Source organism: Peromyscus californicus, unplaced genomic scaffold (genome assembly GCF_007827085.1).
Source record: "Peromyscus californicus insignis strain IS unplaced genomic scaffold, ASM782708v3 Scaffold_24__1_contigs__length_46423439, whole genome shotgun sequence".
In the NCBI taxonomy this organism is placed as follows: Eukaryota; Metazoa; Chordata; class Mammalia; order Rodentia; family Cricetidae; genus Peromyscus; species Peromyscus californicus.
In genome coordinates this window covers 32,193,606-32,213,966 of record NW_026294535.1, presented here as the reverse complement: position 1 = coordinate 32,213,966, position 20,361 = coordinate 32,193,606, and the positions used below count along the sequence as shown (strand labels likewise).

General features: G+C 42.6%; 1 protein-coding gene across 1 annotated transcript in view; it reads left to right on the top strand.

Moving 5' to 3' along the window:
* The first annotated feature begins 5,740 nt into the window (after positions 1–5,740).
* Tph2 (tryptophan hydroxylase 2) overlaps positions 5,741–20,361 on the top strand; it is a 102,469-nt gene continuing 87,848 nt past the window's right edge. The window contains exons 1-5 of the mRNA XM_052753384.1: positions 5,741–5,977; positions 8,564–8,713; positions 13,374–13,557; positions 13,692–13,792; positions 19,541–19,608. Of these exons, the coding sequence (XP_052609344.1) occupies positions 5,873–5,977; positions 8,564–8,713; positions 13,374–13,557; positions 13,692–13,792; positions 19,541–19,608 (608 nt within the window). The 5' untranslated portion in view covers positions 5,741–5,872. The remainder of the gene's footprint in view (positions 5,978–8,563; positions 8,714–13,373; positions 13,558–13,691; positions 13,793–19,540; positions 19,609–20,361) is intronic.

Below are 20,361 nucleotides of genomic sequence, written 5' to 3'. Positions count from 1 at the left end.
TTTCAATCGAGTTGTTCCTCTTTGGCTTTTTCTTACTAAGGTTTTCTGTGTTGTCAGGAATCCAACCTCACGCTCTTTACCAAGGATTCCAATGGGCTTCTGAGCAGTGAGAGTGTCACTGTGCGATTGCCTCACTGTGTTTAGAGCCCCCAGTCTTAGTATTTGTAGTCAATGTTCCTCACGCCATTCTTAGCATAGTCAGATTCTCTGAAGGGGACTTGGCCCCTTATCTGGCTTGAAGTCAAATACGTGGTTTTCCACCTTCCACGTCCAGGAGCCTCACAGCCCTATGTGTGGACTTGTTTAATTATTCTCTCCTGTGTTTTCAACTGTGCCTGGTGTTAAATATCCCGTGTCTTACCTTTTTTTTTCTCCCCAGAATGTAAGTATCTACAAAGAAGATGAGGAATCTGCTTGGCTATCTACAATAGGGGAGGGAAATATGAGATTCTAACTGATATTTTAATATAAAACTTTATTGAGATATAATTCCTCTACCATAAAATCACTTAAAAATTGTCCCACTGTTTTAGTACAAAAGTCAACATTTATAATAACCACTTTTAAAGAATTCAAGTTAGTGGCTTTTAGCATGCTCACAGAGTTATGCAGCTGTGAGGGTTAGTGTTGTCAACCTGACAGAATCCAGAATTACCTGGCAGATGGGTCTCTGGGCATGTCCAAAGGGGATTATCTTGGTTGCATTAATTCGTGTGGAAAGATCTATCTTAACTGTGAATGAAACCATTCCCTAGTGGGTGGATCCTGAACTGTGTAAAATGGAGACAGGAAGCTGACTGCTTGTATACTTGCATTTATCTCTGTCTGTGTCCTGCTTGTGAATAAAATGTAATCAGCTGCTTCCAGCTAAGGCTGCCCTGACATCTCTGCTATCATAGACTATACCCTTGAAGAGTCTGTTAGAATAAACTCATACACTCTTTAAATTGTTTTTTTTTCCAAGAGTATTTTATCAACAGATGAAACACTTAAGACAGCAATTATCACCAATTTTTAGATTGTATTTTTTGATTGTTTTTAAAGAAACCCTGTGGCAATTCTCCATTCCTACCCTTGTATCCTCTGGCAATCATGAATCTGCCTTGCCTTTCTCATTTTTTTATTGTTTATTTTCACACCTAAGCATTCCATATCAACAAAATCATGCAGACTCATGATTCTTTTGTGTCTCGCTTCTTTTTTAGCATAGCACAATGTTTTCAAGATTCACCCATACTGTGGTCTTTCATGAATTTAGGGGATTGCATATTTCATTCCTTTGCACCATCAAGTGATTGTTAACTTATAATCCATATTTTTTTTTTGCGTGTCTTCTCATCAGTGGGTGATCTTTGAATTACTTTCTCTTTTATGAATAATGTTGCTGTGAACAATCTTGTACAATCTTTGTGGTTATGTCTTCACTTTTGGGGGATGTATACCCAAAAGTTGAGTTGTTGAGTTCTGGCTAACCCAAGTCTTGAGAAACTGCCAGATTGTCTTTTCAAAACAACTCCATTATTTTCCACATACCTGGGGTAAAAACTTCTAGGTCATATGATATATTGAGGGATCACCAGACTATTATCTGGAGTGACTACATTACTTTACAGTACCACAAATGAATTGCTGAATTGTAAGAGTTCTTTATTCAGGATGAGATAAACAGATTATTTTCTCCTATAGTATAGGTCGTTTTCTTTAAATTTTTATTTTTTTGATAGTTTCAGATATGAGTACTATATTTCCATTATCTCCCCCTCTAGCTCCTCTCATGTCTCCTCCACTCCCCGTCAAATCCATGGCTGCTGCTTTTTTAATTACTGTTTTACACACACACACACACACACACACACACACACACACACACACACACACCGCACACAGGCACACAAAACCTACTGAGTCCATTTGTTGTTGCTTGTCTGTATGTGTGATTAGAGCTGACCCATTGGGATTGAATAACCTATCAGAGGGCTTATCCCAATGGTCATTGGTTGCCTGTAGTTCTTCATCTTGGAGTGGGTGGGACCTTATGAATCTCCCCCAATCCACACTGGCATGTTTCATTATGCAGATTTGTGTAGGCAGCCAATACTGCTGAAGTTTCATGGGGGCAGCTTCCCTTTCAAGGCTAGAAGATAGTATTTAGCGGCAGGTGTCCTGGTCCTCTGGTTCTAACATTTTTCTGTTCTCTTCCAGGACTTTCCCTGAGCCTTAGATTTAGGGGTTGTATTGTAGACGTATCATAGGGATTGGGCTCCCTATGATTAGTTGTTTAGATTCTTATTTTCCCATTGTATTATCTTGGAGCCTTTCTTTGAAAATTATTGATCACAAATATAGTGGATTACTTACAGGCTATCAGATCTAGGCCATTTATCTACGTGCCTGTCCTTATGAAGTACCGCACTCTATTGATGACCAAATTTCTTGTAGAATTTGGAATTGTCTGACTACTGCTTGCAGATTTCAGACAACTTTTTTACAGACCTCTCTATTTACCCACAGCTAGAGAGATGCAGAGCATTCAGGGGACCCTCAAGTGTAAACAAGTTGCTTCTCAGTCTTTATTTGATAATGCAGTTTTCTCATGTTGCAAAGTCTTTGATCGCTCTTTTATAGCCCATTAAGCTTTTAGTTTTTGTTGCTCTTGCTTGTGAACTTATATTATTCTGTACTCGGTAAAAAGAAAAGGAAATCCTTTATGTTGCTTCCATATATTTTTTAAATGAACAAAAGTGGTTACAATTTTAATGAATTTCAATTCAATATATTTTGTTTTGTTTTGTTTTGTTTTTTTGAGACAGGGTTTCTCTGTAGCTTTGGAGCCTATTCTGGAACTCACAGAGATCCACCTGTCTCTGCCTCCCAAGTGGGATTAAAGGCATGTGCCACCACTGCCTGACATGAATTTCAATATTCTTTGTTTTTTGGCATTTTTATATACTCTTTTCCATATAATTTACTTTGTTCATATTTTTCTTCTTCCCTAGCTTATCCCAGATCCTCCCCATTTCTTTATCCACCCTACTCATGTTCTCTCTCTCCCTCCCTCTCTTTCTTAAAAACAAACCCCCAACCCCCCCCAAAATCCCCAAGAAACAAAAACAAAGAATCAAACAAACAAGCACAAAAAAATAAAGTAAAAAAAATACCAAAACAAAAAGCATGAGCACACATGTACATACATACATATACACACACACACACACACACACACACACACACACACACACACACACACACACACGTCCAACTGTGTCTGGGCATGAGGCCTGTCCTGGAGTGTGATTGATGTACCCAATGACACTTGATTGGAGAAGACAGATTTTCCCTTTCCTAGCAATTATCAGTTGCAAATGGCTTCTTGGCTAGGGCTGGAACTTTGTGACCACTTCCCTTCACTGGGCTGGGACTTTTGTCTGGGTTGGATTTGTGCAGGTCTTGTGCATGCTGTCACAATCTCTGTGGGTTCACATGGGCATCGGTCCTCTAGTGTCTGGATGACACTGTTTCCTTGGAGACACCCATCACCTCTGACTCTACACACTTTATGCTGCTGCTTCTGCATTGATACCCTGAAGGGAAGTGTTTGATAAAGACATTCCATTTAGGCTTGAGCACGCCTAGTTCTTCATTCTCGGCACATTGTCCAGTTTTGATTCTGGCTTAATTACCATCTACTGCAAGACAAAGCTTCTCTGGGGAGGACTGAGTGAGTCACTGATCTGTGGTCCCCAGTATTTTATTTTATTTTTACTGGCTCCCATACCTATACAGGGACAGTATCCTCTGGACTTTCACATTTCTGGTTCTTTTCATTGCATTGTTTATCTACCAACTTAATCTAGGTGGTTGTTTTTCTGGCTGGATTATTTTAAGTTCCATTTTCTATCTTCAATCATGAAGTCCTCTTCCAAAGTACTACTGTCCTAAAATGCCACTGTTTCCATTACTACACTGCAGAAAGCCCTTCCAATTGACTTTTGCTTACAGGAAAAGGTAATAAACTGCCAAACTACACGGTGTCATGGAAATCTCCTCATAATCTAGACCTTGCTCTTCTTTCTACTTTTGTCTTATGGGATATCCTTGCCCTACACCCAGATTACATCATTCTGGAACAGTAACAGTGGTAACAGTTCCCTACACATTTTGTTATGTTGTTTCTTCCACTTCAAACTGTCTCCTTGCAGTTTCCTATGATACTGCCAAATTGACTTTTAAAGATTCAGTTTAGACAACTCCCCCCAGAGTCTCTGGATTCCATATGTATAACTGACCACCCTGTGCTTTGTGCTTTTGATGTCTTCTGAAGGGAAGTCAATATCTCTCATTTCCCTTAGTTATCGTACACTTGATTCTCTCAGCTGGACTGTGATCTCCTTGTGAGTCAGTGTTGTGTCTTATGCTCCTTTGCACCCACAGGGTTCAGTTTCATTACTCAATACAAACCCAGAGCTCAACAAATTTGTGTTGAGTTATACATCTGTTCTATGTATGGCTCTATAATCCGTGGTCTGTTGAGCTCACTTTTGTTTACGTGCTTCTTTTTTGGAGTACTCGAGACTGTACAACGTCATGGTGGAGAACAAGGATCCTGGAACCAAATCACCTGAATTTAGATCACACACACACACACACACACACACACACACACACACACACACACACACCCCAAATGTCAGTAACTCTCTGCAAGAGTTATGATCATGTTTTGACCTATAAAAGTGCATAGAAAGTGTTCAGAATAGAAACTGGCACTTAGCAATGTCAATTGTGATTTTTATGATTACTTCAGTTAATTTAGTAGTGCTTGTTTTTTCTTATTAGCCTTTCAGCGTTGGTCTTCAGTGGAAATACAAGCTGAATGATTATTTCCAGAGTTGGATCAAATAATAATTATAAACCCCCACATCTCCAGAAACAATCAAAACCCAATCAATGTTAACACACACAGTTTTGTTTCAAAGAATCCTCATTTTGTTTTCTGCATAAACAAGCTGTACAAGCCCATATTTTGTTTACTTCTTCAGTTAAACAAACATACTCGGTGAAGAATTTTCCATTCTCCAAAGGATTGGCAAGCTTTCCAAAGTTGGAAAAGTCAGAATATAATTTTATCTATGCCTGTCAAATCACTGGATCTGATCAAGTCACAGATAGAGAGGAACATTCACGGAAAGTATCAAAGGAATGACAGGTCTATGGACTTTTTGTGTCCGTATATTCCTTTCTTAGTGAAGAGCATTCTAGAGGGTTAGTCCAAGCCTCTCATTTCTTCAGTACAATAGCCTGAGTATCCTTCTACATAGAGACAGGATAGGTTTTGGAAACAGACCTCTTCTGAAAGCCATCGCACATCATAACATGTCAGGTTTCAGAAAAACCTTTTCAGAAATTATCTTTATTACCATTAGAAAGCACAAAGTCCTTCAATTCATAGTTACTTAAAGGCCGAGGGTAACTTTCCATGCTTGAGAGTTAACATTAGCGGACTGGTGTTTTGTTGCAAGAGAAATAAAATAACCCTGATGTATTGTTCTCCATCATCTCCTCCCAAAGAGCTACTCGACCCATGAAACAAACAAATCTCATCATGAGTGAAGATAACCCCAGGCTTCAGATCTGTAATCTGACAGTGGCCATCAGCAACCAGAAATGAGTTTTTTCTAATCAGCTTTCCATCAGTCCCCAGTCACTCTCATAAAGGAACACAGGGAGGAGGAAGCGCACTGCTCTTCAGCACCAGAGTTTCTGGACAGCGCCCCGAGCAGGCTGCTGCCTCTGGCCTCTTCCTTCTTCATCTCTGCCAAGGCTGCCCCGCTGGTCCCCCCTGCTGCTGAGAAAGAAAATTACGTCGGGATCCATGCAGCCCGCAATGATGATGTTTTCCAGTAAATACTGGGCCAGGAGAGGGTTGTCCCTGGATTCAGCGGTGCCGGAAGAGCATCAGCTAATCGGCAGCTCAACAGTGAGTATCTGGCACTCTCCAGTGTTCTCTAGGGCAGCAATTGTTTTAACCTCACCATATGGACACCTGCTGTACAGTAAGCATGCAGTTCGACTCCCTTCTTCTCTGTAGTCTTGTCTCACGATCTCCCTTCTGTCTACCTTAGTTCTTCCCAAAGTAAAGCAAGTGGGCGAATTGCTAGGAGATAAACTTTCCTCAAATAGAAAGTGAAGTTCCCTATTGGGAAGATTGAAAGATTATGTGAGCCTATGTCCCAAATTCGCTCCTAAAGTATCGAACATTGAAAGGCCAATGGGAAGATTTGGGAGAAAGAATTAAATGTATTTCTATGGTTTCTACAAGACAATACTGTCTCCTATATCCCGCTCCCGCTCCCCCCCCCCCCGCCCCCCGAAAGACTTGTCCATAAACATAGAATGTGTATTCTTGAGTTTAAGTGCAGGTTTTGGAATAAAAGAGGAACCATTGCCCTTCAGAGGTTTTCCTGCATGCCACATTACTGCCCCTTTATTGTTTAATTGATGAAATAATGAAAGATTTGTTTCAATATTTACAAGATTTTTTTTGTGTTTAAAATATTGACATTAGAGAACGGTACCTGTAAAGATACAGTTTTTGCAGAGGCTTAGATCCTAACATGAGCAATAGTCATGAGATTTAATAAAAACAGTACTTTTGTTTTACTAACATGCAATAAAAATATATCCAGGCTTCTGTCATTAAAATTTTTAGGGGATGGTTCACTGTTGTCTTTCTTGTTTGTTGACAGATTCCAAATTCAGCTTGTCAGAGAAAAAAAAATCAAGTTTAATACCACAGTTCCAAATATGTGCCTTCTACTTATTACCTCACAAATGTTGAAAAATAGTCATAGCAACTTTCTTAGCACTATTTAAATCAATTTGTGGAAATGAGGCCAAAATGTAAAATAGATTTTCTAACACTCAGGCATCATGAATATTTGGATGAGATGTTACATTGAGGAATTCTGCAGTCATAACAGACTGCTAGGAGGGAAACGCACACACACAAAACCCTCAGTTATGGGTAATGTATGACCCTTTCACATAAAAGTGCTCCTTAGACATATGAGATCTGGGGATTGTGCGGAGAGACTGAAGCAGATGTTGAGAATATGAGGACATTTGAGCTTTTAATGACAAAACATACTGTCAAATGCCAATGTCGGCATACACTCCGTCGCTCCCTCAAGTCATAAATAATAAAATGTCCATTCCTATTATATATAAATTCAGCGAGGGAGGCAATCTTAATGTGTGAAAATAAAGCCGGTAGAGAAATTGAAGGAAGACAAAGGCAAATCCCTTTTCACGGCGTTCCATATGAATGTGGGGGTCTCAGTTCCACGAGGACGTAGCAGATTGGTGTGATTATGTTATCCTGCCATTAGCTAGGGAGACAGTTCTCTGTTTGCCCAACTCTGCATTCATATGTAATGAGTACAAAACAGACCATCATAATTTTACATTGTCTGTCAAATGAAAAGTTTCCAGCTTTGTTTTTCAAACTCTGTGATGTGCTCTGAATTGCTAGAATCTGTTCTTTTTATCTTCAGCCAGAAGAACTTAGTTATTACCCAGATTCTCTTGTTTGTTCCTAATGATTAGCTAGCTGGTTCTTTTTCTCTCTTCTGCCTTTCCAACTGCCTGTTTTATTTGTAACTGAAATGGACTAGTTAACTTGAAGAATCAACTTTCCACAGAGAGATTGGTTGGGCACACTGTTCCTGTCATGGACTTCCTTAGTGGGCAGGCAGGTTCAGATTGATGGTTTGTGATGGTAATGTGGATCTCAACGGAGAAATTATCCTTTTCTATACATGTACTGATGTGTTTCAGAATGCAATAAATACGTTTGTGTTAGAGACTTCATTGAAGCTACATTTGCTCTTGCCAAAACTAAGTTTGGTGTTGTTTGGTACATTTGCTAATCAATATGGTTAATCAATATGGTTTACATATGAGCCAACTAAGATAAATAATCAGATTTTATGCTGCAAAACTAGCCTGAAGAGAGAGGCAGGAATTATCCATATATTACTTTAGACCATCTCAGTGGTTCTCAACCTGTGGGTCATGACCCCCTACGGGGGGGGGGGAGGGGGTTGGGGTCCAATAAGCCTTTCACAGGAGTTGCCTAAGACCCTCAGAACGATCAGATATTTGCATCACAATTCATAAGAGTAGCAAAATGACAGTTATGAAGTAGCAATGGAAATCATTCTATGGTTGGGGGTCACCACAACATGAAGAACTGTATTAAAGGGTCGCAGCACTAGGATGGTGGCGATCCACTGACCTTACTGATAATCAGGTTTTTGTCACCATCAAACTAAAGGAAACCTGCCCTTCCCTTAAGTTAATTCTCTAGACACGACCTTGAAACAGTGCAAAGAGGATCTCACCATAGTCAGACTAGTATTTAAGACAGTTGAGCGCCATAAGGACTCCACTTTGAGCGTCTATGGTGGGTGGGGCTTCCGGCATTCAAGTGGAATCTCTAGAAGAATTGTATTATAGAAACCTCTGGAATCTAAATGACTTTTGTGCTTCTACTTTCTTGAAGCTAAATAAAGCTCTGGCCAGCAGAAATGAGGACAGGAAAGGAAGCAAAGAGAACAGCAGAAGCGACGGTACGGAGAGCGGCAAGACAGCAGTGGTGTTCTCCTTGAAGAACGAGGTCGGTGGGCTGGTGAAGGTGCTGAGGCTCTTCCAGGTAAATGCAGGACGCCCTGATGTGACTTTCAGGTGGCTGTGTGCCTGGCGACAGACCTGTCACCTGCTCTGAAGGCATTATCCGAATCCAGTTCTGGATAATACCGGGAAAAAAAAAAAATCAGAGGAACAAATTGTCACCAGGCTTTACAAGGGGAAGTTTGCTCTGCCCAACAGTGAAATAAGCAGGTCCATGTGAACTGTGATTTATTAATTCCGAGTTAGCCTACTAGGAACCCTGTTCACTGCTGCCAGGTGAGAAAGCCTGTAATTCAAAAATGTGAGCTTTGCAGTTGAAGATGCAAACACAGACAGACAGACAGACAGACACACACACACACACATGCCAAAGGTGCTTCAAAATATCAAGAGTCTTCACCCTGCTTTGGTTTACCAAATTTGAACTGCACTCATGTAATGAGAGCATATTTATTGCATAAAGTGGGATACGTGAACACAGGTGCTTCCTTAATAATGTGTGTTATGTAAAGCAGAATTACTGTCCATCTATATATTGAAGGAGTGTCTTAGAGAAAGGTCTGGCATAGTCTCCGGCGTAAGTCCTTGTTTTAAGTCCTAAATAAAGAACTTGGGTGAAGAGGAATACCTTGTTTCCTCCATCTTTATGGGGGACCTGCCCCCACTCTTCCCCCCTGCCCCCCGCAGGGTACTCTTGAGCAGGGAGAAGTGAGAAATAATTAGATAGACCTATAGAGGAAAGAGACAGATAGAAACACAGGATAGCCTCTGAAGGGTCTGGGTCAAAACCCACCAGCCCCTTCTGTCGCTTCTAAAGGGCTATGTATAGGAATGCCAAGGGGTAGAGCAAAAGACCTCCCCCAGCACAGCCAAGTACAGACCCTTCCAAACACCTGGTAACCACGCATGTGGTCAGTCCATTCTCTTATGCAGCCCTGTTGTGTAAAGCAAGCTCAGATCTCACCAGGAAACCTCTGTGGGCGTCAACACACCTTAAGTAAAAACCCTTACGAATGTGTTGAGTGCAATGGCTGGTAGCCAGAGTTGTAAGATGAAGGGTTTGTCTCTTCCTGGTGCCTTGGGCAGTTGTATAGTAGACACACAGTTAGGGAATTTGGACCTGTGCTTGGCTTGGTGGTCGGACCGTTACCTCCTCCTCAGTTCAATTTCCTCGTTTGTAAAAATGGCAATAATGATAATTCCTACCTAACCAGGTTGTTGGGGGTGAAATAATATGAGAGTGTTAAATGCAGACAGGAGGCATTATTTGTGACGCCTCTAGATGATCACAGATGGGGGATTAACCTGATTCAGAAAATGTTTTCTCGTTCCTTTCTGGCCTTAAAGAAAGGATCAGGTACCATTAGCAGTGTTAATGGAAATCTGGAGTAGTATTTTACACATAATTATGCCATGTGGGGGCTGTGTCCACACAATGCCCAAAGGCAAGCCAATTCAATTAGACAGCTGGGTGCAGTGGAGAAATCCCCGGAGAAAGGGTTTGCTCTTTGAATTTGCACTCTGCCATAGCTACTCACCAGGCCTTAGATAAACTCTTAACCCATTGGGACCTCAGTGTTCTGGTCTAAGAAGATCCACTCTGACTCAAGCAAACATTAAAAGCCCCAAATGGCACAATGAATGTGGAGTCTCTTGGGCCTTGAACTTAATATTAACCCCACTTTTATTACATTAGCCAATTTATAAAATACGGCATTATTGCAAAGCTTAATAAAAAAAAGAGAGCTAGAACATCTAGGCTTGTATCTGAAACTGTGCTGAGATCCAGAGGGTCTCTGGAGTGATGGGGCAGGGCATGGAGAGGACCTTAGTTTAGAGTCATCATGGGAGAAAGGCGTACCAATGGGAAACTTAGACCACTTTAAAAAAAAATTACTTATTTAAAAAAAATTTTTTCTTTTTATTTTTTATCCCAATCTCAGTTCCCCCTCCCTCACCTTCTCCCACTCTCTCCACCCCCACCTCCCCCAAACCCCCTCTTGTCCACTCCTCAGAGAGGGTAAGGCCCCCCTTGGGGAGTCAACAAAGTCTGGCATACTCATTTGAGGCAGGACCAATCCTCTCCCCGCTGTGTCAAGGCAGAGCAAGGTATCCCACCCTAGGGAATGTGTTCCAAAAAGCCATTTCATGCACCTGGCATAAGTCCTGGTCCCACTGCCAGGGGCTCCCCAAACAGATTTAGCCACATAACTGTCACCCACATTCACAGGGCCTAGTTCGGCCCCATGCATGTTCCCCAGCTGACAGGCCAGAGTCCATGAGTTCTCAGTTTGGGTCAGCTGTCTCTGTGGTTTTCCCCATCATGATCTTGACCTCACTTGCTCCTGTGATCCCTCCTCCCTCTCTTCAACTGAAGTCTAGGAGCTCAGCCCAGTGCTTGGTTGTGGATCCCTGCATCTCCTTCCATCGGTTACTGGGTGTAGGTTCTATGATGACGATTAGGGTAGTCACTAATCTAATAATAGGGGAAAGTTAGTTCAGGCACCCTCTCCACTGTTGCTGAGTCTTAGCTGGTATCATCCTTGTGGATTCCTGGGGATTTCCCTAGCACCAGGTTTCTCCTTAACCCCCTAATGGTTCCTTCTACCAAGATATCTCTTTCATTGCTCTCCCTCTCTGTCCCTCCCTCCACTGGGCATCTCAGTCCCTCCTGTTCCCATCCCCTATACCTTCCCTTCTACCCCATCCCAGTTTACCCAGGGGAGCTCAACTATTTTCCCTTCCTGGGGTCCTCCATGTGTGTCCCTCTTAGGATCAACCTTTTTACCTAGCTTCTCTGGGGTTGTGGATTGTAGCCTGTTAAACTACATTTTTTTCTTAAATCATATATATGTATATGTATATTTATTAAGAAATTTTAAAATTCATTTTACATACCAGTCACAGATCTCTCTCTTCCCTCCTCCTGCCCCTCCAGCCTCCCTCAAACCCACCCCCCATCCCGTCCTACAAGAAGGTAAGGCCTCCCACAGGGAGTCAGCAGAGCCTGGTACATTCGATAGAGGCAGGTCCAAGGCCCTTCCGCTGCCTCAAGGCTGTGCGACGTGTCCTACCATAGGCAGTGGGCTCCAAAAAGCCAGCTCATGCACCAGAGATGGATCCTGATCCTACTGCCAGGGGGTCCCTTAAGCAGATCAAGCTACACACCTGTGTGGCTTACGCAGCGGGCCTAGGCCAGTCCCATGGAAGCTCCACAGGTGTTGGTCTAAAGTTGATGAGTTCCCACTAGTTTGGTTTAGTTATCACTGTAGGTTTCCCCATCATGATCCTGACGCCCCTTGCTCATAGAATCCCTCTTCCCTCTCTTTGACTGGACTCCTGGAGCTTGTTTGGTTGTGGATCTCTGCATCTTCTTCCATCACTTACTGGAGAAAGGCTCTATGATGACAGGGTATTCACTGATCTGACTACTGGGGTAGGCCAGCTCAGGCACCCTCTCCGCTATTGCTAGTAGTCTAAGCTAGAGTCATCTTTGTAGATTCCTGGGAACTTTCCTAGCACCCGGTTTCTCCCTGTCCCCATGATGTCTCCCTCTATCATGGTATCTCTTTCATTGCTCTCCCACTCTGTTCCTGTTCCAGCTCGACCATCCCGTTCCCTTATGTTCTCATCTACCCTCCATTGCCCGCCCTCCACCCCCAGTTTACTCTTGGAAATCTCATCTATTTCCCCTTCCCAGGGCGATCCATGTGTCCCTCTTAGGATCCTCCTTGTTAGCTAGCTTCTCTGGAGCTGTGGGTCGTAGCCTGTAAACCACATCTTTAAGCATTAAAGTCACTGTTCTTCCCGGAATAGCTTGTTATAAGGAGACTCACAAAAGGACAGCTATGGAATATATCTCCAGGTGAAGCTAGCCTGGCGGATGCAAAGGGGGTTACAATGTGGTCCTATTTAGTGGATATTATTACGGTGCCCTGCCTCTTCATTGACTGCTTCCCTGTTTCCCTAAAATTTGGGTTATGCTTTGCTCAATGTTTTCCAAGCCTTAGGCATTTTTGCACACCCTCCTGTTTTCTGCCTGTCATTTCTATTATTCACTTTTTTTTAAAAGGGTTGCTTTATTTTTTATTTTTAAATGATCATTATATATAAAAGGGTCTCACTATGTGGCCTAGAGAAATTTGCAATCCTCTCGCCTCTGCCATCCCAGTGTTGGGATTTTAGGTCTGAGTCATTATGTCTGGCTCTAGATGAGGCTTTATTCCTAAACTTTCAAAGTAAGCCTTTCATGACTGTAAGATGGCGATGTGGAGTTTTGTGTTGTTCAAGGGTAAGAAAATACAAATTTTAGGATATGACATTATGGTAATGTAATAGGCAGTCTAATGTCCTTGTCAATCTTCACTCAGTAGCAGTGGGATGTGGACCCCTCTGAGAAATGAGGCTGACAATCAGGATGTAGTTTATCGTGTCTTTTATAGGTCTTCAGTGCCCTCCTCTCTTTATTATGAGACAGGACAACCCACTTGGAGACACGGCAACTAGTCTTCCTTATTAATAAAAATAGTAGCTGGCAACCTTCTCACCCGTTAGTCCACCAACGCTTAGTCACTCCTCTTCTGTAGGTACTAGACACTTCCCTCTTTCACAACTGCACAAGACCAGCATTTCATTCACGGTGACCTGAGGGCGATTCAGAGCTTTTACTCATGTGTCCACAGGAAAAACATGTCAACATGGTTCATATTGAATCCAGGAAATCCCGGCGAAGAAGTTCTGAAGTGGAAATCTTCGTGGACTGCGAGTGTGGCAAAACAGAGTTCAACGAGCTCATTCAGTTGCTGAAATTTCAGACCACCATCGTGACCCTGAATCCGCCTGAGAACCTTTGGACGGAGGAGGAAGGCAAGGGTGGTTTTTTGTTTGTTTGGTTTTTTTTTTTGGGCTTGTTGTGTGATTTTGCAGTCTGACAAATGTTGCCAAGGGGGGAGAGCAGAGCCTGTGATCTGACGCGACTGAAGCTGCACTGTTTTCAACAGACCTGGAAGACGTGCTGTGGTTCCCTCGGAAGATCTCCGAGTTAGACAGGTGCTCTCGCAGAGTTCTCATGTACGGGTCCGAGCTTGATGCGGACCACCCAGTAAGTATCTACCCGAATCCCTTTCACCTGTTCTCTCCCAGCTCTGCCAAGTTCCAGATGCCGTGCCGTGCGTGGTCTGCGCTGCAACACTTTATTTATTATAGAGCAGCTTTGTATTTATCCCCCCCATGACTGAGAGCAGACCTTCAGATGATTAAGCTTCCCTGTACATGTGTTGGTTGGAAGGAGGCTAGAAAGATGGCATTTTCACATAGAGTTTGTTTATAAAATGGTTGGGTAGAGGAGGAGACTGTATGCCTTGGAGAATATTTCTGTGGGGAATTAGACAGCCTAAAATATACTTGCAGATGGTGACCCTTGGAAGAACGATGAACTGAAATTGATCACACCTTTGGGAAACTAGAGAAGACTAGATGTGATGGGGCTCGGTGAGAGAATAAAATTCTTGCCATTTTTCCTTGACTGGAGGTAGTTAAGAGCAGAGTTATGTGCTTGACTTCAGTCTCAATGGGAAGGCAGAAGGGCTTTAAAATAAGGCTCTGATGGACGAGGCATCCTTTCCCACATCTATTCTGAATCTATCTACCACCATTTCCTCCTCTACTCCAATAAAAGTGACCATCTTCAGAGAAATATGACACTTGGGTAAGCATTTCCCATTTTTCTCCCCCGCCCCATTTTATATCAGTTTTTATTTAACACAAGAGACCTGGAACTTCTTTATGGCCAGAATGAAGTACAGTGAAGTAAGCAATATACACATTCATTATGAGCATTTTTCCCTCCCCCAGCGTCTAGAAGTGGGTGGATAGAACACTGAAATCTTAGCAGATCTGTCATGCTTAGTGGAGGCATGTTATGTTATGTGTTATGAGAGTAACAGCTTACAGAAACTCACACGAGTTAAGGAGAGAAAATCTAAAGAGACTACGATTGCATCACTGTACCCTGAATAGTGGTACCTAAGTCTGAGCATAGGATTGGCAGCATCAACAGCACCTGGGACCTGCTTTAACCAATCCACACTTCTTCAATTCGGGATCCACGACAAGTTCGACGCGGACGCGAACAAAATTTCGTTCAGAGTAGTTATTTGGCATAACATACCAATTCAAACCAATTCAAATATACCGTTCAAATAAGTGGTTCAGCACACCTAATAGTATTGCATTATTTGTAAAAAGCTGAAATAATGTAGATACAGTGTGTTATATTTGCAGCATAGCATAAAAATTCACAGTAATTCATACAACAACCACAGAAAACCCATTAAATAGCGACTTTAGTGATCTTTACTAAAGACTTAGTTATTTCCCCTCTCCCAGTCTCAGCAGAGCTGGGATTAGTGCAAGCTGATTTAAATGATTCGGAGGATCTAGACTGCATGGATGCCAGCTGCTAACTTGCAGAATGACCTTGGTGAGGTCCATGGACCTCTGCACCTTAGGGTTCTTTAATGTAAAAAGTGGAAATGAAAATTCTTATTGCTCTCAAAGGTGTGCTTGAAAAGCCTAGTTAATAAAGCTACCGAAAGGCAATTTGGCAACAGGAAATGCTTAAATTCAGTAAGGAGATGCTGTATTAAACCATGCAGATCAATACATAGACGGTGGAGGGACTTTTGAGAACCTCCCATTTCTAAAAGCTCCCTTAGTGAAGTTTTCAAAACTACTTAACCTGGAGGAAGGAGTACAGCCATTTGAACGAAACCACTGCAGGAGCCACTGACCTTGCTGGGAACAAAATGTGTTCCACGTCAAGAGGAAATTTTTTTTGTGCTTAATTTTATTCCATCACTCCCAATTACACCTGCTTTATGATACCACCACTTATTTTCTGTGCAGCCACTCGAAATAATTGCAAGTACTTAGCAATCCCCTACGTCTCTTGTCATTTTTAAACCACATATACGCGCTTTTATAAGCACACCAAATGTTCATTATGCAAAATCGGATATTGGCAAGTTGGTGCTTTTGTGAGCTTGTATTTGATGTAGATGGGTGGAGTTGTCTAAGCACTTTTTTACATCTAAGGATGATTACAGTTTTAAGATAGACACAGGGACTCTTGCCATGGGACAGTTCAGGGAGGGCTTGGAATATAAATCATGCTGTGTTGTGGAATATTATTTTAACTAGGTAAAGATGTGTTACATTGGTTTAGGCTATAGACTGTTACTTTACCTGTGTAAAGGTGTGTTCCTTTTGTTTACGTTGCATTTGTTTAATGATGTAAGGATGCGTGTTTAATGATGTAAAGATAGGTGGCATCTGTTTCACCTTGCCTGCCTAAGGCACCTGATTGGTCTAATAAAGAGCTGAACGGTCAGTAACTAGGCAGAGAAGGATAGGTGGGGCTGGCAGGCAGAGAGAATCAATAGGAGGAGCAATCTAGAAGAACAAGAGAAATGAGAGAGAAGAAGGAGAGAAGGAGGGACATGCCCAGGGCAAGAAGCCAGGCAGACACCAGCCAGCAGCCAGAGAAGCAGTGAAAGTAAGATATACAGAAGTCAGAAAGATAATAAACCCTGAGGCAAGAAGCAGATAGAGAGAACCAGGTTAATCTGAGTTAAAAGAGCTAGCCAGAAATGTGCTTAAGCTAGGCTGAGCATTCAAAACTAATAGTAAGACTCTGTGTTGTGATTTGGGAGCTGATTGGTGGCCCAAAAGAAAAAGCCTGGAACAACGCTGCTTTGAGAAAGTGATAAATATATGGGCCCATGGCTCTCAAATTTTAATAGACAGAGCAATTGCCTGGGAATTTTGAAATATAGGCATGGCTTCCTAGGGCGTAAGAGTCTGTATTTCTTGAGAGTTCCCAGCTGAGGCTCACATTGGGGGATATGGGTCCACGTTTTTGACTTGCCAGGGCCTAGACAGGAAGGGTCTTCCAAGGTGTGGTTCAAGACATCTCCACTCTTGAGATAAATGAAACCTCAAGTCACCCCGGCAGGAGCCCAGGGAAGGAGGCTTTCCACCAACGGATTGGAGTGTCTGTGTGGAAAATGGTCTGTAGAAGATTCCGATGTGATCAAAGGGTGAGAATTAATGTCCTAGCTCAGTGAGTCTCAGCCCTAGAGTCCCACTTCAATCACCTGTGGGAAATTAAAAAAAAAAAAATGGGGAGGACTATTATGTCCTCACTCTTCAGAGCTTAAATCAGAACCTCTGGGGAAAGGGCCAGGTTTGAAGTATTATTAAAATTCCCCAAATGGTTCTAATATCACACCGGGGTCGAGCTGTTGGAGATGCTTGAGTGGCAGCATAAATTAAAGTGGGTACATTAGGGTTCAGGCTGAGTTTTCAGTTCCCTTTGATTTAATTTGGGGGTGGGGTTGTATAGGAGGCTCTCTCTGGGTACCAGTGTAACCAGATTTTTTTTATATGAATAAATATATAAGGTTGACCAGTAAAATTGGAAAAACTTGTCATTCACCTGAAATTGAAATTTAACTGGGCATCTTGTATTTTATCCAGTACCCTATCCCTGGCTTCAGTTCAGAATGGGTGGCCAAAAATGCTGTGTCTGGAATGGCTGGTTCAGCTCGCTAGCATCTCTTACTTTGCCAGTCCATGGATGAATCCAGGAGGCTCTGGATCCCTCACCACATTTGTGTAATCACTGCCACTCTAGGCTAATGAGGCATGATGAGGAAATCTCTCTCGCGCGTCCCTGGAAAAGGTGCAGGTGTTTGCTGAGGAGAGCGTTGAGATTCTCCTGGAAGCCAGCAGATTATGATGCAGTTGCCATGGTGTCCAGCCTGGCAGGAACCAGGGGACAGATGCTATGCTTTTCATGGGACTTTTTCCTCTTTTCATGGCCTACTTTCATTTTGAATCATAAATGTGCTTGGAATTCTTCAGTTTCCCCTACCCCAGGTAGCTTGTTTTACTAGTGAGTGAAGAACCCACTTTCCAGCAGGATTCTGTCTACCCTCTGCAGGAGGAGATCTTTTATTTAGGCCAAAGACCCATTTGTAAATGTGGTAACTATAGTCACAAGCTTTGTCTATAGGCATTTTAGGGTTTTATAAGCCTGCCTAAGAGCCTTTGTTTAAACAGCCTGAATTCTAAGCCCAAGGAGGAGGAAAATGCTGGTTACTGTGTGTGGGATACCTCTGTGTAGTTTTGGTGCTTGTTCTGGAACTCGCTCTGTAGACCAGGCTGGCCTCGAAATCACAAAGATCCACCTGGCTCTGGCTCCTGAATGCTGTGATGAAAGGCGTGCGCCACCACCGCCCAGCGGGATACCTCATTTTTACAGGGTCTTAGAGTAATCTGAGGAGGCACTTCTCTCCCTCCTCCATTACTAACTCTTACTGTTCCAAAAGTAAGGTAATTCTTCAGCCATGTCCAACACACAGCCCCAGGAAGATTCCTGGCCCTGAGGCCCTTTCTCTTTCAGCTAGACAAGAGAACTGGGCTGTTTTAAATGAATTTGTGTTCCTTTTGAACATCCTACCTTGCAGAAGTGTCTACATTGCTACTTCGGTAGCCTAAGCCCTTGTGGGTACCTCTTTTACCGTTGAATCTTATGGTTCCTGCAGACTACACTCTTGCTTGTTGTTGGATCCCACCTAGGTCTCCTAGTGGCTTTACCCAGCAGGGCTGCATAAGAGGTTGATTGGTCCACGGGTCTGAGTACCAGGTGTTTGGAAGGGTCTACACTTGACTGTATCTAGCAAGGGGGAGGTCTTTTGCCCCGCCCCTTGGCATTGTTATAAAAAGCCCTTTGGAATAAAGTTCTGGGCCGGTGGATAAGGATCCAGGCCCACCCGAGGCTATCCTGTGTTTCTATTTCTCTCCCCTCTTTATTTCTATCTAAATCTCTTATCCCTCACTCTTCAAGAGTCCCTGGGGTAAATAAATGTGGGCGCTGGTCTCCCACAGCTTGTCTTGGTGGTACAGGCTTAATACAAGTAAGAAATAGACACAGTTCCTCCAGGACTTTTTGACACCATGAAGAAACAAGTCCAGAAAGAACTGGTTGTCTCTGTGTGAAGGAAAAAACGAGAAGTCCGCCCATGTGAGGGGAGATGGCTGAGCAGACCAGGAAGTGGAACAGGAAGTCTTCTTAGGAGTCCACTTGACTGAAAAATGACAGACTCATATTTAATTTCCCAAGTGAATGAGGTTAGATAAAAATATTTTTCAAGTTACTATTTTATAGTTTAGGTAAAAATCTTGCAATTAGCTAAGACACATTCATGACTGAGAGTCCCTCGGTGCAATGGATGGAGCTAACCTCCCTTGTGCATGAGGCTCTTCCTAGTGTTACATGGTGTGATCATAAAGTACAGCAAAACGTCTTTAATTTGTGCTAATTTGGGGATCTGATAAGTACTCAGAGTGACTCTTTAATAAATGTTACGTTTATTAGTTATTTACACACAGCAATTAAAATTTAGTTAAACCTGTTAAACCTATTTTAATGAGTAGGCTAAGATTAACTTGTTACTAAGATCAATTGATTGCAAATGATACTTGAAAACCTAAAGATACTGTGTGTGCAAAATATTCATTTACTTAACTAAGCCATGCCCCTTGCCTAGTGGAAAGGTAAACTCTGGCCTGAATTCCCAGAGATCCCAAATTAGTAGATCCAAATGGAAAGAGGTTTTATTGTAAGCACAATTCGCATTTGCCTGTGTCATCCAGCCGGTCATTTGAGGATAAGATTTACATTTGAATTGAACACTCAATAAACACCAAAGTGATTTTCTTTTAGGCCTTCTGTGGCTAATTTTTCGGCACTTTGTTAAATAACTTAATCTCTTTTCTGTTCAAGGGATTTAAGGACAATGTCTATCGACAGAGGAGGAAGTATTTTGTGGATGTGGCCATGGGTTATAAATAGTAAGTACCTGCATAACTCTTTCTTGTCAATGCCTAGTTAGGAACAACCCCTGCTGGGTTAAAATAGTGCTGTCTTCACTTGAACTCTTGCAGAAGACAGACACGACCCATCTTAAACCCTCTCCAACTCCCTCGGCTTTCAATACCAACGCCAATGTTTGACATCCAGGTATAATTGTGATAAGACATCTGTGGTCCACATGCCAAGCGCTACGTTGACACTACTGTATTTGCAGTTTCGTCAAGGCAAGGAGCCATTGCCATTCACTCCGCAAAGGCTCGAACAAAACGGTGCTCTGGGTTGACTTTGACTTTTCAATAACTCATTTCAGTGCCCAGCTTTCCCGATAAAAGGAGAGAATTAGGCAAAAATGGGCAAAAGACTCCCACAAACAGCCAGCATGGAACTAAAACGTGTTTGCTTTCCGGGGAAAGGAAACTATCCCACAAATGGGATGGCTTATGGAAGAGTTTAATAATCCCACAACAGGGACAGCGGGCTTGGGATGAAGTTGGAGTGAGGACTGTATCGCAAATGGTGATCGGCGGTAGTGACGGGCTGAGTGTGGGGTTGGCATCAAGGTGCGTGTTTACTGTTTGCTTTGCTTGGAACAACAGAATGAGCGCTGGGCCCTTTTGTTCATGCCACCCTCACTGGTAGGACTCTGAGACCACCACTTTCCTCTCTTTTTCTTTTTTCTTTTCTACGATCAACATTATAAACTTTGCCTTTGGAACAAAATGTAAATTCAT